At 45.2% G+C, this 17,023-nt stretch overlaps 1 protein-coding gene across 1 annotated transcript in view; it reads right to left on the minus strand.

Moving 5' to 3' along the window:
- Window positions 1–16,221, minus strand: part of CRISPLD2 (cysteine rich secretory protein LCCL domain containing 2) — a 29,084-nt gene extending 12,863 nt beyond the window's left edge. Inside the window, exons 1-7 of the mRNA XM_030471263.1 lie at window positions 15,958–16,221; window positions 11,636–11,948; window positions 6,211–6,329; window positions 4,055–4,187; window positions 3,822–3,937; window positions 1,737–1,837; window positions 35–193 (exon numbers count right to left, since the gene is read on the minus strand). Of these exons, the coding sequence (XP_030327123.1) occupies window positions 35–193; window positions 1,737–1,837; window positions 3,822–3,937; window positions 4,055–4,187; window positions 6,211–6,329; window positions 11,636–11,878 (871 nt within the window). The 5' untranslated portion in view covers window positions 11,879–11,948; window positions 15,958–16,221. The remainder of the gene's footprint in view (window positions 1–34; window positions 194–1,736; window positions 1,838–3,821; window positions 3,938–4,054; window positions 4,188–6,210; window positions 6,330–11,635; window positions 11,949–15,957) is intronic.
- Window positions 16,222–17,023: the final 802 nt, after the last annotated feature.

Genomic DNA, 17,023 nt, shown 5'->3' on the forward strand with positions numbered 1-17,023 from the left:
TTATGAGAGCTGATGAAAAGAGATGCTGTCTTACTCATGTAGGACTCTGGGATGACTTTCTTGGGCTTGGTGGGTTTGTTGGCCTTGCTTTCCGGAAGGTTGAACCGCACCGGCTTCTGCTCTGCAACCTGTGAAATCTCCACTTCATTCGTCTCATCTGTCTCGGTGACGATGGGATCTTCGTAACGGTAATCTGGTGAGAAGAGGGGATTAAAGTAAAAGTTACAGTGTGTTTGCATTGATGGGAAGTCTAACATGTTCCAATTTTGGGGGAGGTGATTTAGTTTAATGAGGATCTGCTTTTCAATAATTGGAAGCTCAGAAAAGCCAGTTAACTGCAGTATGGGGCTATTGACAGGGCAGGTGCAGCACTGGGAGGGGAGATTGCTGCTCTCCTGCTCCTCTGCGCATGAAGCAGCATTTATAGCATCTTACAGTAAGGGTTTGAAATGATCCCCACTAATTGGTGAAAAAAAGTGCTGCTATTTCTTCTTCTCTTTCCCATACGGTTCCTTCTCTCTGAAGGGAAATTTGCTGAAGGGTGCATGCAAAAAGAGGCTCTAGTCTTTGGGAAGGTGGCTGAAGCCTTTTATCCTCCCACCTGGGTTTGCTTCTCCAAAGTAAAGTACTCCATGAGCATGGCTTCAGCCAACCCTCCAGTAAAGCACTGATCCCAGCTTTAGTGCCTGCAGCGGACTTATCGCTCACTTTACCTCCACCAGAGAACAAGCTGCTGCTGTTGCAGCCAGGCAGAGGGATTTGGGAAACTGTGCAGCAAAAATCATTCTTCTTGGCCAGTCCTACCCAAAGCCATGTGCAATTCACAGCAATGGAGAGGAACGACGTAAATGGAGGGATGACGGATGGTAGCTCTAAGAGAGCTTCTGCCTCCCGCTGTATCATCAGGGCATCCTCTCCCCTCTCCTTGCTCTCAGCCCACCTGCACCCTGGGGTCCTCCCTCCAAACCCCAAAAGCTAAGAATAAAGGCAACTTAGCAGAAAAATAAACCATTGTTTTGGGCACGTCTATGGGGAGCCTGCCTGCTTCCCAGAGCCCAGCTGCCTTTGAAGCAAAAGACATGGGAGAAGAAAATTGCCCTCAGTGCATGACGCCAGGAAATCCTGCATGCTGGGGGAATAGCACTGCTTCACTGGAGGCTTCAGAGTTAATATTTTTCACTCTATTGACCTCTATTCCAAGAAAACTCCACAGGTCAGGAAAAACCATCCCGGATCCCCTCCTCTCCAAGAGACAGGAATTGCTGTATTCATTTTACAGCCATGAAAACCAAGGTGGGGAGAGAGGGAAAACGCTCTGTCCCTGGCCCCCGAAGGAGCAGGGCAGGCAGCCAAGCTCTGCCCACCCACATCGCCTCTGGTTAGCACTGGAGAACATTCCCTTCCCAAACAAACCCCACGAGGACAGGATCGCTCCTACCCGCAGCCTGCCAGCACTCAAAATCCCGTTGGAGCTCCCGAGCCAAACCCATGTAATCTCAGAGCAGCTTCCTCCCGTCCAAGCCCACGCTCTCATTTTCACAGGAAAAACGCACTGAATCCCAGCTCCAGATTTTAAGCAGTTCAGGGATTTTTGGTTTCAGCAGCACCACGTGTCGTGATGTTGAAATATTAAGGATGGCTAATTAAAAGGCGCACAAAGCTGTGGCTGCTTCTAATTAAAAGTTTCCAGACCTAAGTTTGCTCCAGCCTTTTCCGTCAAACTCCCCAGCACATACCTTTGTAGCAGAGGTTGTTCTGGCAGCCTCCTCCATAGCTCGGTGGGCACTCAGAGCAGGGGCGGCCAGTCTTGTATGGGGCTTCTCCGATCCAGTTGCCCCTGGAAGCACAGGAGCAATGCTCACCCATCAGACACGCAAATACCCAGCCAAGCCTCTGAGACTGTCTGGCACTAAAGGAGTGGGGAAAATGGATGTTTCTCCTGTGCTCATCCTTGGTTAGGGGACTGTAAATGGTGAAAAGGCAGCCTGTCCCCATTCTTCTCATCCCTCATTGCCTGTTGTTCTCCAGCAATAGCTCAGCCATGCTGGAGCAGCCTGCCTGCTGCTTTCCATTTGCATGACACTTGTCTTCTCTTGTTCATCAGAGCCACAAGTCCCCCACTATTTTCTGTAACACCCCCAGGCAGCTTCATAGGACAGGCTGGAGCACAGCTCGTACTGTTTAAAAGCTGCTTTATTTTCTATGTGAAACCATTTCGAAGAGAAAACCACTAAAAATACATGGATCCTCACACCAGATCATCTGGGAAACAGAGGAGCACTTTGCACTCTCTCCTCACCCAAACCGGCCATCCTCAAGTCTCCAGTTTTCCCTCTGAGGGTACAGTAACATCATCCTGGCCCAGAGCAACTAAGCAAAAGTTAAACAACCAGCCCAAGAAAGCCCTGTAAGAAAAATGTTCCTCCTCATTTCACCTCCGAGACGACATTTTTAGAGGTTACTTAAATAAATTGTGTGCAATATCACTTTTACATTAAACTCCAATATAAATACTGTGATCTTATGTAAACAGAGGTATATCAAGGGGTTACTGAATTTTCCTCAAGAAACTACCCAGAAACAGAATCCCTTTTTGGTGCTCTGTACTGCAGACTTTAGGGGCTGAGAAAGATGAAGGAGCCGGAGTTCAGTCCCTGGCTATGAACCCTTGGGTTATTGCTCTTTCAGCTGTCTCCACATATAAAGCTAGATGAGGACAATGCTCAATAACGCCAGGGAGAAAAGATCAAGAGGAAGCTGCAGAAATAGAGTATTTTTCCATCCAGCATCCCTAAATGGATGGTGTGCAAATAGCCCAGCCTGCTGCAGGAGATCCATGGGAGATGGTGTGATCCCTTATGAGATGCAGGTTGTTAAATCCCACCAAACCAGAAGAATAATGCTCTCAGTACCTGACATGGGGAGACCCATGCAGAGAGCTCTGCCTGGATCACACTATGAGCTGCTATCTCCATACCCGCACATCTTTTTTCTCTTCATTATTATCTCTAGAAGTTGGATGGTCTCCAAACCATTCCACTTGTATGTAGTGATTTCCCTATTTCATTTTTTAAATTGCCAAGGACTTGGAGTGGGAATGTTTCTCCTATGAGCCATTAAAGCAGAAAATATTAATTGCCATTGCCAGGTAGGACACTTCTCCTGGACACAGTAGTCAGGAATTGTGATTTTCATTTTGAAATCTAACCAAATCACTGAGCTAGCTAAATCCTGACTGATGAAGTTATTTCACTTTTTTCCTACTCTTTTTTTTTTTTTTTTTCTTTTAAGCTACAGGGAGCTCATTGGATCTGGGATTTAACTCATTGCAGCTCCTTGCAGTGGGCCCCAGCTTCCACCAGTGGCTACTGCAGGGGTGGCTTTGCACAGAGCAGTGGTGTGTTTAAACCAGGAATTTTGCAGGGGAAGTGGAAAAATGTGTTATGATACAGGAACCTACCTGGCTGGCTACAGAGGCTGCTGCTAGAGCAGTGTTAATCACCACCCCATCCCCTCCCAGCCTCCAGCAGCAGAGAGAGCAAGCCTCGCTTGGCAGCGCACACCAGCTCCATCCTGGCCATCTCCTGCTCCTCCTTCCCATGGCAGGAACATCAAAGCTCCAGCCTGGCCCCAGCCCCTCATTCAGTTTTCCAGGCAATGCTCGGAAGTCTTGAACCAGCTCTGTGCTGCCGTTTAAAGAGAAAATTTAAAGCCACAACCACCAGTCTAGACTGCCTGAAATCTCTTCCCCAGATCCTGGGCTAGTTAAGCAACCTGCCAGTTTTAGGAAAGCTGGAGAGGGCCCAGCTCATCTGCCTTACTTCGGCGAGTAGTTGCAGACCAGGTAGACGGCGTTCTCCCATATTTCTCCCCAGACATTCATCTGCTTGCAGACATTCACAGCACAGCCAATCTTGTTCGTCGTGGCCCAGACTATCTGCAAGTGCAACGCAGTTATAGGAGATAAGGGAACTATCCCACTGTGGGCACATATTACACCTGGGACTTGGGGAGGATGCAGAGTAGAGATACAAGAGCCATTTGTGTCCTTTACCTGGGTGTAATGCGTGCACATAGCACCAGTACATTTGTCTGGGCACCACGGGTTGCACTCGTGAGGGTAAGGGTATGTGTAATCTTTAACTTCATCATACCAAGACTGGACATGGAAAGCTGGAGACCTGTACCTGGAGGAGCAAAAACAGTTCAAATCATGAAGTTCTGGTTCAAGTTTTCAAAAGATACATGTAGCCATGTTGTAAGCCCATATTTTTTTTTATACAATTAGCTAATTTTTATATTAAAGTTAAGGCAAATTCCATTCATTGAGAAGCTACTTAAAGAACCCAGTAACATGGTCTAATGAACAGGAAAAAAAAAATATCTCATTGAAAAATGTTAAAGCTGATTTTTTTCCCTCAGATTCACAGCCTGGCCTGACTTTCTGTATTATTTATAGGTTTGACATGCTCTTCAAGTGACCTGAAATGTCCTCCTCACTCTTCCACACAACTACAAAAAACTTCTAGTTTGGCGGAAAGTTGTATTTTGAAAGTAAACAGAAGTAAAGGTTTGCCAAACATCTTAAACCAAAAGCCAGCGTGTACCTATTTTACCACCGGGCAATTTGCTAAATCTGGAAGTAGGCTGGCAGTTAATACTGAAAGACCTCTGAAAGCGAGTGGGCTTTTCACTCGCAGTACACCAAGAGTTGGTGCACTACACACATATCCCACCTTTTCTTGCAGCAATTTGCTTCTACACCAAGCCCCAGCACACGCTGAGTATACTTTGGTCAAACTACACACTACATACTACAGCCTCTAACAGCACTGATGCTACTTGTGCTGTTTGGAGTAACACAAACGGTGTTAAAACTACCTATAGAAACTCATACGGGTTTTGTGTATACAGTGAGCAGAGTGATCTGCTGACTCTGTGTCAAAGCAGAGCAGCGCTTCAAACCCACGTCTTTTTATTGCTTTCAACAGCTCACATGGAGCAAGCAGCCAGAAATACAAATGATATCATTACCAAGTGGAGCTTGTTCTTTCAGCCAACTCTTCATTAAAAATCATTCATTAGAAGTATTTTAAAAACATTCATCTCATGATGTCATTAAGTGAATACTTTCCGAATCCTATTTACAGGAGAGGAAATTGAGGCAATCAAGTTATGGCCCGTTCCTGAAAAAACTGAGATAAATCTGATTTCTTTTTCCTCTCAGTTGACTGCAAAGGGAGCAAGATTGGATCTACCTCCATCAGTAACCCATGGCCATCTTGAACGCTTGTAGGAGAGCCAAGGACAGCACGATCTTTGACTCTGTTTCAATGGATTAACCACTCTACTTTCCAATCATTACTTAATTCAGCCAACAAAAAAGGGCCCAATTTTTGTATTGGGCTAATTTCACACCAGCAAATTTCCATTGCTTTCAACCAAGTTCTACCTGATTTACAACAAACATAACTGCATTTCCACCCATCAGGGCTCCTGAGCACGTACAAAACTGTTTGCTGTACAAAGCAGGATTAACCTATAGCAGGCTTAACAATAGGGGCTTCACAATAAACAAATTTCATCATTAGCTGGAGAGCCAAATCCACTTGGAAGCTGTAATATGAGCTTTCCTAGCTAGTTTAACAACTCCAGGTTAAAAACCTTCCACTGGAAGTTTAAAAAAAAAAAAAAAAGAAAAAAATAAAAATATAAAAACCTCCAAAGTGTTTTCAGATAAGAGAAATTAGAGCTGGATAGATACTTATAGGAAATAAAACAAGACATAATTAAGTTCTGAACTAGCAGCTGAGTCCAGACATCGTTCCTAAGAAATTTCAGCTTTGAGCAGGTTGTCAGCATGGTGCCAGACCCCCCCTCCACCCTGAGGACTGAAACAGCAGATATAGGAGCAAGGGTTACGACTTACATGGCTGTTCTTCTTAAGAAGTAAGAGTCACGTTAAGCACATTACAGCTGCATTCCCAGAGATAAACAGAGTAACCCACATCAGTGTTGGTTTGCTGATGGTGGCTGCAGATGTTACTGCCATAGCCATTTGTCCAAAGCAATAGCAATTAATGATCCTCAGCTTTTCTCCTGACTCCCCATTGCTCTACTAAGCATCAACAAGGCAAACCTTTCCAACTGAGTTAAAGGAGGATCCTTAAATTGCTCTTTGCAATGAGCTTGTAGCATCCCAACTCTTACCTGCCCCAGTGGACCGCCAAGTTCTGTCCAATTGACCTGATGAGGGCACTAGGCCCATGGTCCCAGATGCACTGCTGAGCCCAAGCGTGGGCTGATCTTTCCAGTTCATCATCCCAAGTCTTCAGGGTGTGGGGAAAGAAAAGAATATGTTAATTCATCATCTCAAGTTTATTAGATCAGGAGACTCGACCAACAACAGTTAGTAGAGAAAGACTAGATTACAGCTCACCCCTAGTGTCTGGCCTGTCCGTGTGAAGCCAGCACATTTCAGTGATGTGACCTAAACTAAAAGCAAGTTTTTCTCAGGGTGTCCCCTTGCCATGGAAATGCAGGGCACTAAGAGGTTTATTATTTTTCCTGTTTGATGCCATGCTTCTTAGGAGATGCTTTGCATAGATCAGCAGAAAACACACCTGGAAGAACCCACCTAGACTATCTACCCTAAAATACAATATATTATTGACAGCTGTTTTTTAAATCTACTTAAAAAAGAAAACAAAACAGAACCCACCATCTAGGATGGAGATCCCAGGACTTCCTCATGGCACCTATTTCTGAGATAGGCAAGAATTCTAACATGCAGTCAGTGCTATGATGTAGTTCACCACCATTTTCCATCCATTTCCCTTACTATCAGGACATTTCCAGGCTTTGCCATCAAGGCAAACTCCAACAGTGGATGTGCTCCTGCCCTCCACTACCAACACAGCTGGATATTTTTGATCCAACTTCTTAATCAAGGGGTGTCCCGTTCCACCTATGCTTCCAGAATAACTGCTGAGTCCACCAATGGATCCAGGCAATTCTAACAGAGGTGGCAAATCCCCAGAGCTTTTAAGCTAACATCACCCTCACTGAAACAGGCATCAGGTTAGCAGTGATGGATCCTCTTTATGTTCCCACTGAGGGAAGGACACTGGTGTGAGAACAGTCCTTACTGAGTATCACTCAGCTGTAAGCCAAACGAGAGCTCAAACATGATACAAAGGCAAATACGAAAGCAAGCTTCACTGGCTCCAGTGCCCAGAATTATGTTTGTTTTAAAGGCCAGACTTGCTGGATCCAGTAGACAGTGCCCTGGATTCATTGTGTAATTACTGACAGCTGCTCTATTCAGAACAATCCTTAGAGGATAATTTGTTACGATTAAAATATTACCGCACATTCCTACAAATAAAACGAAAAAGAAGAGAGGTCTCGTAACGTGCCTCCAGCCCACTCATGTGCCAGCACGAGATTATGTCCTCTTTGGACTTATACCATCACAACCAGCTGGTCTTTCCAAGTCCCATCTTCTCCAGAAGAAAAGCAACTTCTGATCTCAAACATATCAAAAGGTCTGTCAGAGCTCATTTGGAGGACTGGAGGGCATTTAGGCTCTCAAACACATTAAAGAAAAGAATATCAAGAGCTCATTCTGAGTAAGTATCTGAACACAGTCTCAGGCAGTTATAACTAGGATGGGGAGGGATTGCACATCTCTGGCTAAGATGACAGGAAAACGCAGTGTCTCCTGGAACTTGGTGTGTCTACACTATCTTCGTAAGGCAAAGATGAGCTCATCTAACTGAGCTAACAGCCCAGACCTCTGAGAACAGCTTATCATTAGCCATGCTCGGCAACCCAAATTCCAACACCATCCCAGAACTGCTCTGAGCTCATCAGCTTGGCTTTGAGCTGACCAGTGGCCAAGCAAATTCATGTCAGTCTGAAAACCCCACATGGACACACCTCTGATAGAAGGAATAAAACCATTTTCCATCTCAGCCCTCCAACTCCTTGAAGGTGTACAGGATCTTACCCACCACATACACGTTTCCAAACCTCTGTTCAAGCAGACTATTGCAGTTGTGCCTAGACACACAGCTTTTTGTGGTCTCCCACTTTCTGCACTAGGCAATGACCAGCCACAATCCGCCTTCCCATCCAGCACATAAGCCACAGAAACTCTCCCAAGATGTATGCGCTGCTAGTACTTGAGACTTTCTAGCAGAGCCCTATTCCCTGCAGCCTCAAATGTGGAGATGTTCCAAATCTCCTAATTTAATGCAGAGACGTTCTAAGCAATAGGCGATTAAATGGAAATTAATGCGAACATATGCGTTACATCTTCCTTTGGTGCCTATGGGTAAACTAAATGAACTCGGACAAAAGATACTCAACAGGTAATTGGGAATGAGCTATGTCGTTGAATGGCTTTGAGCTTGATGAGTACAGAAGCTCATTTCTGCAGGCATCAGATTACAAAGACATCCCATTTAAATCAGAGCAGTTATTTGCCTCTTGCTTCTCAGACGTGAATGCGGTCAGGAGGCTGGAATTATTTTAGAGCAATAAGCATATAAAAAAACAACAACAACAAAAAAGATATTTCAGACTTTCCCAGCTATGCTTTCAAGAACACTTTATGCCAATATTCAAAGCAGTGTCTAGGAAGACTAGTGAAGCCAGAAAGGTAGTGTACATCTATGCTCAGTTTCCTTCTCAAGCAGAGATTGAGAGCCTTTGTGTATGTGTGAAACCAAGTGATTTAGCACATTGGCTCTTTTTACTTCTGCAAATTTGTAATGGCCTTTCGAAGTACAGTATACACTGTATATGTAAAATATATGCATGGCATACACACGCTATACTACAGTTTGTAGGTTCAGATTTAATAAGAGTATATTCCACAAGGAGTCTACATACTCAACCCATCTAGTTAGTAAACCCAGCCTCAAACACCTGAATTGTAGCGATCAGGTTACTCACTCATTTTTCTCCTCACCTTAGACTTCTTGCAATACTAGCAATTTACTTTCAAAAGTGGCATGAGAGTCAGGACTGACATGTACCGGCAGAAGCTTGGATATGCTTTGCAAACCCACACAGAAATACTATCCCATTCTGACAAGGAAAGTCACCACCCTACACTTTAGAGGAAGGATGCATACCTTATACATGAAAACAAACTATTTTCCTTCCAGCAATCTGTAATGAGAACAATTTTGTTTTATCCAGATGTCCTTGGGGCCTCTGCAAGGTTTCTGCCTTTCATCACTGCTGAAAGCCATCTGGCTAAGCCATCTTAAAAGGTCAAGATGTCTTAGGAACTATTATGTTCTTTTTACTCCATGCTCATTAACAAGGAGTTTGTTTTGGTCCTGGCACTGATCCACTGCTGGGACTGCTGTTAGAAAGTCCAGCACATAGTGGAAATGTCGATCAGAAAGCTGTTAGAGGGGTTAAGGTAATTCTGTATTTGATCAGTTTCATCAGCAAGATGTACACTGCTCACTCATTTTCCATTAACACTGAATACCCATGCTAGTTATCTATTAATTATACAAACCGAGCAGCAAAACTTTGTTTCTTCATTTCTTCACTCTTCTTTACCTTTATCTCATATGTTTATAATTCTTTTGATCTCCAGAGAAGTCATGGAAATCACTGCTATTGCTTTCTTATTAACAGCCTCCACCAACTAAAGTTCATCCTGTAGTAGATCAATATGTTCCTTTCATGGAATACATTAGCTCCCCTTGTCATTTTGAATCACTTAAATATGTCAGATATGGAGCTGTGTGAAAGGACTTTCACAAGGCAGTATTTGGAGGTGGATGGGAAGAACAAGTTCTACCAACTTATCCACAAATTAGCACTGCACGTCGCCTGTGACGCTCCACACCGGCACCAAAGGAAAAGAGAAAAGCATATCTATGGTATTAAAGACAGACCAGCCTCTTAAACGAGTCCAAATGAGAAATGTCCTATGCAGAACAAAGGATTAAAGTGAAATTCACATTCAGAATACACACAGCATTTTCAAGTAATATTGGGTAAACACGAATACATGAAAGGCTGATTGTAGCCTTTCCAAGTAGCACCATCTCATACTCAGCTTCTTTCTTCACAGCATATAAGGCCCTTTCATTTACCCTCAATCGCCCATAAAAACCACTAGAAAAGCACACTGAGCAAAGGCAAATATGAAAGTGCAACCATGCTGCAAGCGTAAACAGCAGTTGGACAGTCCTCAGTGGCAGCCCTCTCCGATCCTCAAAGCCAACCCAAACACATTTGGCTTTCTCATGCTTTGTGTTTACTCGCTGGAAGTTAATCCAGTCACCTCCTCTCTGGCAGTACCTTGCCTGCAGGTTAACATGAGAGCTGGGAAAGACAGAAACAAAGAACCAGTTCTTCGAAAGGCATGTGATTTCTGACAACAGTGGGATGGAAGACCAGCGGTGTGAATGCTTTTGAGGATCAGCTGATGGACGGATGTCCTTCCTTACCATCCTTTGCCCTCCCTTCTCCTTTCCTTTTCCCTACAGTCACAAAAGGCAGGATTTTCCATTTGCAGCACTTATTCCAGAGCAGCTGGCGAACGATTTTATATCACATTTAGTGTACTTTACTTTTACCCTTTTAAACACGGTCTTAACAAATCATTAATCATTTAATCTGTCAGCAGGAGAACACAGTTGAAGTCAGACTAGTTTCGGTCATAACTATATTTGCACATTGGGAAAAGGCACACAAAATCATTTTATTTGCCTACATCATTTTCTGGCCCCGCAATATTTTGATGGCATGTCAAAAATAGCTCAAAGTAGGGTCCCTGGTGTCAGGTGAAAAAAACCTATTCATCTGGATTATTGATGGTAAAGACATATTTCATACTCACATTTTTAAGTTCTCCCTCTGAAGTGGGAGAATACACTAAGCAAACTTTTATTTTGGTTTCCTGAACTACAGAAAGCCAATAGCACTGACCCATCCACCCATGAACACCCAAAGTCTTTCCAGCTATTTCCAGTGACTGACATTCTCTGCAGATGGAGCCACATTCCTCAAGCCCTGTTTCTCTAAGGTCCTGAGCAAATTCCCAGCAGCAGCATGGATGTTTGGACCACAGTGATAACCTCTGGTGATCAGTCTATGACAGAAGGGGAGATGCTGCCTCCAGCATTGGGTGGCAGCTGATGGCAACCCAAAGACCATCAGAAGTTTCTCTGAGCAGACTGTGGTGTCCTGAAAGACCAGTCACAACAGTCTGAAAGCTTTCACAGGGAGAACGTGAGTTAAACACTAGGGAAAATTTGATGCTTTTATGACATTAAGGTAATGGAAGAACCTGCTGAGGCAGGCTGTGGAATTGCCATCACTGGAGATGCATCCAGGGCTGGGCCAGACACTAGTTTATGAATAATGGAACCAGTCCTGAAACTATGCAGCGGATGGACTCAGTGACCCATTAGTGGTCCTTTCCAACCAAAACAGTCCAATGATCTAAAGCATAGTTCACTCTGGAATGAAACTACTTTAGGAAACCTCTTGAGAAAAACTTACTTTAGAGGAAATTTGCTACACCTCATGCAAGGAAAATTAGAATAAAGCTTAAAAAGGTGTTATAATAAAGTTATGTATCAGCAGCTAGACTCACCATGTATTCCATATTAGAAGCCACTGGGTACACCTGTCCTCTCAGCTTATTGTGGAGCATCAGTATCTCCTGTCTGTCTGAGAATAAAATGGCTCTCTTGGATCTCGAGTTAATTTCTCCATCTTGATATTTACTCAGAATGCTCTCCAGGTGACTTGAGTTCGGCAGGATAAAGCATTTGGCTGCCTTTGTCAGGAGCAGCACGCATCCCAGACGAAGGATCCAATGAAGAGCAGGATTCATGTCTCCTCCTCTATGAAGATGGAGATGGTGGTAGGTTTTCTCGCAGGAACTTCTGTGGTTCAGCACAGGTCTGGATTTTGGGGAGAAACAAGCAGTCAGATTAGTGACAGAAAAACTCTTGGTGTGTATGACCTCCAACGGTGAAGCCGCACAACCTATATTTTTGCTTGGAAGAGTAGTGCTTATAGTCTAAGCAATTACTGTTCACCCCAGTGACAGGAAGACCTGAACAACACTATAAGTGATGGAAACTCAGTTTATTACACGAGGGAACTCCACTAACATTGTGTTGCCAGTAAGCATTACCCAGGCATGACAGTGGATGCCTTCTCCACCATAGACACCAAAAGTGGAGGTGTCAGCCAGCAGTGCCAGCAGCTCTGAACAATCCCACCTCCACCAAGTGGGAAGGGGAAGTGTTTAAATCTATTTGCCTAAATAGCTGTTAAAGTGGAGAATGAACATGAATAAAAGGGAAACTAAACTTCCCAGCAAGCCTGATCGCAGGGGTCAGACATCAGCAAGAGCTATTTCTGCCAATAGACTCCAGTAGTGCAGCTGCCAGACCCTGTGAAAGCGGCTGTTTATGTGAAATGTCACCGTAACATCGAGCACCAAAATCCCTGCTGGCCGCTGACGCACTGGGGTGTTCTCGCTGACGCATCGCTTCGCAGCAGGTGGGAGCATGGCCAGCAATATGAATTATGGCAGAGTAAGAGAGGAGCCAAAGCACCCATCCAACTCCAGCCAGAAGATCCCATGCACACTCTGTGGCTGTCAGCACCGAGAGCTTGGAGACATGGTCTTGATTTGGTCATTGCCAGGTTTGAATGGCTTCATTTAATCCCCTTCCCTTGCTCCATAGCGCTCCACCTGCCATTTCCAAACTCTTCCTCCTTTCCTCTCTCCCCACCCTGACTTCTCCATCTAATGAGCCTTGTGTGTCTTGGCTGGTTTTATTTAGATCATGAGCTATTCAGGCAAGGAAACGTGCTGCTGCATTGCTCTGCAGTGCCTAATGCTCCTTAGCTAGAATCTAAGAGCTGCTAAAGGAGAATCAATCTGTCAGGACAATCAACATCCGTACAGAAGGTGCAAGCACAACATCTCTCTCCTTAGAGAGAGAATTTTGGAAGAAAGCTTCCCCATCCCTGTCCTCAACACGGGGTGAGGATCTGTTTTTGACACCACTGTTACAAGACACACAAAAAACATTCCTATGTAGGAACAAACCCCAGATTAGCAGGAATTATTCCAGAAGTTTCAGCCCAGTGACACAGGATTTAGACACACTGAGAACTGGATGAGTTGGAAACCATCCAAAGCAGGGAAAAGCCTTCCAGCTCCCAGCTGGAAAAGCTGCGCTCGAGCATGAAGTCCCAAACCCCTGTTCCCCAGACCCAGGATGACAGTAGCAAGCACAAGGTGCTTTACACTCAAAAAGACTCTGAAAACAGTAAGAACTCCTGAAACTTGTTGGCTGTCAACATAAAGGAGATAAAGTCTCTCTTTGAGCCTTCTTGTACTGTATATTAACGCGGATGAAAACCAGCTGCCCTCAGTTTCTCTCCAGGAAGAGCATTAAAGCCTTTGCCTGGGTAGAACAATGCAGGAATGTAATTTGCTCATTTTAGGTAACGGCTTCTCATTATCTCCTGCTCTGCAGAGCAAGTTGAACACACACGCCTTGTCCGCAGCTCCAGGCACACCTGAAAGACAGGACGTTCGGTGGCATCGGGACAAACATTGCTTTAACCTCATCCTCTTCTCAGCCCTGTTTGTTGGCACCCGCTTCCCCCCACAAGCAGCTTTCTAACCCAGCTACATAGGGATAGAGGGAGGCAAAACGAGCAGTTGCTTTTGTAGACTGTCTGACCCAAATTCAGGGAACAATTCCTACTTTGAGGCACTTCCCTAAGAGTTTAAAAATAGACGCTCTGCCACAGCCGTTTACAATGCGGCCATTTAGCACAAGCAGTTTGAACTGCAGCCTGCCCTGTAGGTAGAGCAGGCAGGAACAGACAGCTAATACATGCTGCAGTTGTACCCCTTTATTTGGCCGGGTGCCCTTTGCTAAATAGGAGCCCGTATCCACCACCCATTTAAGGCAAACACTGAACTTACAGAAAGGGCAGCTTGAAGAAAAGTCAGCTGTAACATCTGAAAGCCCAGAGGAGCTGCCCCACTCACTGCTTCGCAATGAAGCCAACGCGTCTGGTTCCATGAGCCAGCCAAAACCTTGCAACAGATGGTGCATTATTGCTCAGGATATTCTTCCCTGTATCCCATTTGTGATACTAGCAGCCCTCTAAAATTAGGTCACTTTGGCACTACCTTCTTTTCACTTAGGAAGTGCAGGTCCCTTCCTCTTCTTTGGCTTGAGGTGGGGAGTGCTGAGCACCCAAATGAAGGATGGTTAGAGAGGACCAGGGATCGAAGAGCCAGATTAATTGAAAGCAGCAGAAAGATGTTCACATTTCAGAAAGCTCTCATCGATTGACATTGATGGACATCATCGATTTCAGATATCCATTCATTTGCCACTCTCAATATCCACATGCCCAGGTGCAACAAAACACTTGGACGCGTGTCAAAATGGGGCAAGTGCCCTGAAGGATCTGGGGCTGTGCCTCTGGGATACATCAGGAAGATGGGAAATTCGTTGGGGAAGACGGAAATTATGTTGGGATTTGACATTATTCAGAGAGAATTATCAGCTGACAGTCAGCTGAGGGAGCCTCTGCTGTTGTTTTCAAGGGTGCAGGAGGAGCATTAGCACAACCTCCCTTTAAACACATCAGGCCCTTGATGCTGGTGCCAGGTAAACATCTGGGAGAGATCAGAAACGAGTGAGTCAGCAGAAACCGGCTCCTTGATGTGCTGTAAAGCCTGTCCAAACTGGGAACAAAAGGGAGGCTTCTTTTTGGGTCTGAGCAAGTTAAACAGCAGGTTAAACGGTTAAATAGACTTTGGAAAAGATTATATTTAGAAAGCTATTTCCCCAGCTAACGGATGGTGTCTGCACTGCACAGAAGAGTTGGTAGCGTCTGAAGCCTGGCATGCAGCTCTGCCTGCTAAAAAGCCACATGCAGGCTGACTTCTGCACTTCATTACGTCCCCACTTCACCTTATTCTTCACGGTTATTGATCTTTAACTGCCTCCCTCGTAAAATATACGAGTGAGTGTCTCCTCCTTGGTTATGGATGACATTTGCATTTAAAGGCTCCTGGGACCTGCAGAGTTATACATGGAACAAGCTGACAAGGCAGGAAAATGCAAAAGTTAGCTCGGGATACCAGCAAAGCATCTAAACCGGTGAAGCAGAGGGGAGTCAGACTGGGATCAGCTTTTAGCCTGAGTTTACTTGGAATCAGCTTCTACCCTGTGCAAAGAAATCCGGCAATAAAGCCACAACATACTTAAGGCATTAAACCCCAGGTCATCTGTTTAACCAAGAAGCACACATCTCGAGCTTTGAAGAGCTGCACTGGCTTCAAAAGAAAAGCAGAATGACAAATCCCTTGACGCAGGATATAACGCTTCACAGAACACACTACAGATTCAGCATCTTCAAGGCCATGGGCCAAAACATCTGGATCTTCCATTACAATTCGCTCCCACAGAACTGAAGTGGGTGAGTTTCTACGCAAAACCACATGGAAAACCCACTGGTAACAGACACAACATGTGGCGACACTGTGAAATTCCTTTTAGACAGGGCTTAAGAGCAGAGCTGAATAAACAGAAGCTTCCTGCAGCAGGGTAGGTGTGCCCATGGGTAGTCAGCTATTAGAGACTGCTGCAGCATCCCTCAGATATTTTCTATTTGTGTAGAAACCCACTCCTGTACTTGCAAACTCCTCCCATTCATTCAAGATTCGTGTTTATTAATCTTGCAGTAACCTCTGCAAAACATACATAAGGAGAGCTCATACAGTGTTGTGCTATTTTACACCATGCAGGCAACTTTTTGGAGAAGTTACTAAAACTGCTTTCTGAGTAGAGACATTTCTTGCACAAACCCCCATTATAACCCCCAAATCACATTTCAGAAGCAAAGACCAAAGCTTACACTTACCTTGCTGATTACTTCCAAGTCCCAAGGAAATTGTAGCTCCTCCAAGCCTGGAAAATCAGTTATGTATCTGAAGTATTTAAGCTAGGAGGAGGGGGGGAAAAGGATGAAATCAGCCTCAGGAGGTGCGAGATGTGCAAGGTCTCAGCTCAGCAGCTCGTACCAACTGCAGTCTCACAGAGCTCCCCAGTGGTATTTATGCTCTCCAGGCAAAAAGGACAACCCTGGATCATCCTGTTTGGCAACGGGCCTGTAGTAATAAGGAAAGAAGGGAAAAAAAGAAGGGGGGGGGGGGGACTACCAAAAAGAGGCAGGAGCAAGGAGCAGAGGGGTGTTGCTTGGGATCTCAGCAGTAAGAAGATAGTCATTGGGGCTCAGCAAATTAGGACCATCCTCCCAAAGGCTGTAACACCACATGCGGGGAGCAGGAGAAGAGGAGGAGTGCTGCCAGATGAGCATATAAAAGGGTTTGCTTTGCTTTCCTCTGAAGTCAGCTCTCAGGCAGAACTCGCAGCCCCACAGGCATCTTCTCTGTCACTGAGACAGACCCAATGCCTTGGTGAGGGGCTCCAGGGGTGAGGGAAGGGGAACTCAGTAAAGGGGTTTTCCTGTGAGGGATTAAAGCTGTCTCCCTTCGGCTGCCAGGTCAGGCATTTCCTGCTCCCCACAGGGAAATCCCATGGCGGGTCCAGGGCTGACACAGCTCCATTGGACCCCAGGGCAAAGCGGGGTCCTGGCTCTAGCAGCGGGGCTGAGCTGGGGTCAAGTCCTTGGGCATACTGTAGGGCATTCCCCTTCTTCCCAGAGCTGGCACTTGCTGGGAAACAGGAGATTTATCACCCTCTGCAGTTTGTTCCCAAAGCTGTCCCGGCACTGGCATTCCCTGCACACACCCGTGGTTCAGTGCTGCTGCAGGAGTTACAGGGAATAGGGAAAATAAAAGTCAGTGGTACATCTAGGCAAGGCTCACCTCCTGATGCTCACAAAGCCCCAGCTTTTGCATCAAGTCCCATGCCTGCGTCCACTGTTGAAACATGATTTTACTCACTGCGAAAGGAAATGATTGAGC

This window comes from Strigops habroptila, chromosome Z (genome assembly GCF_004027225.2).
Source record: "Strigops habroptila isolate Jane chromosome Z, bStrHab1.2.pri, whole genome shotgun sequence".
NCBI classification, from domain to species: Eukaryota; Metazoa; Chordata; class Aves; order Psittaciformes; family Psittacidae; genus Strigops; species Strigops habroptila.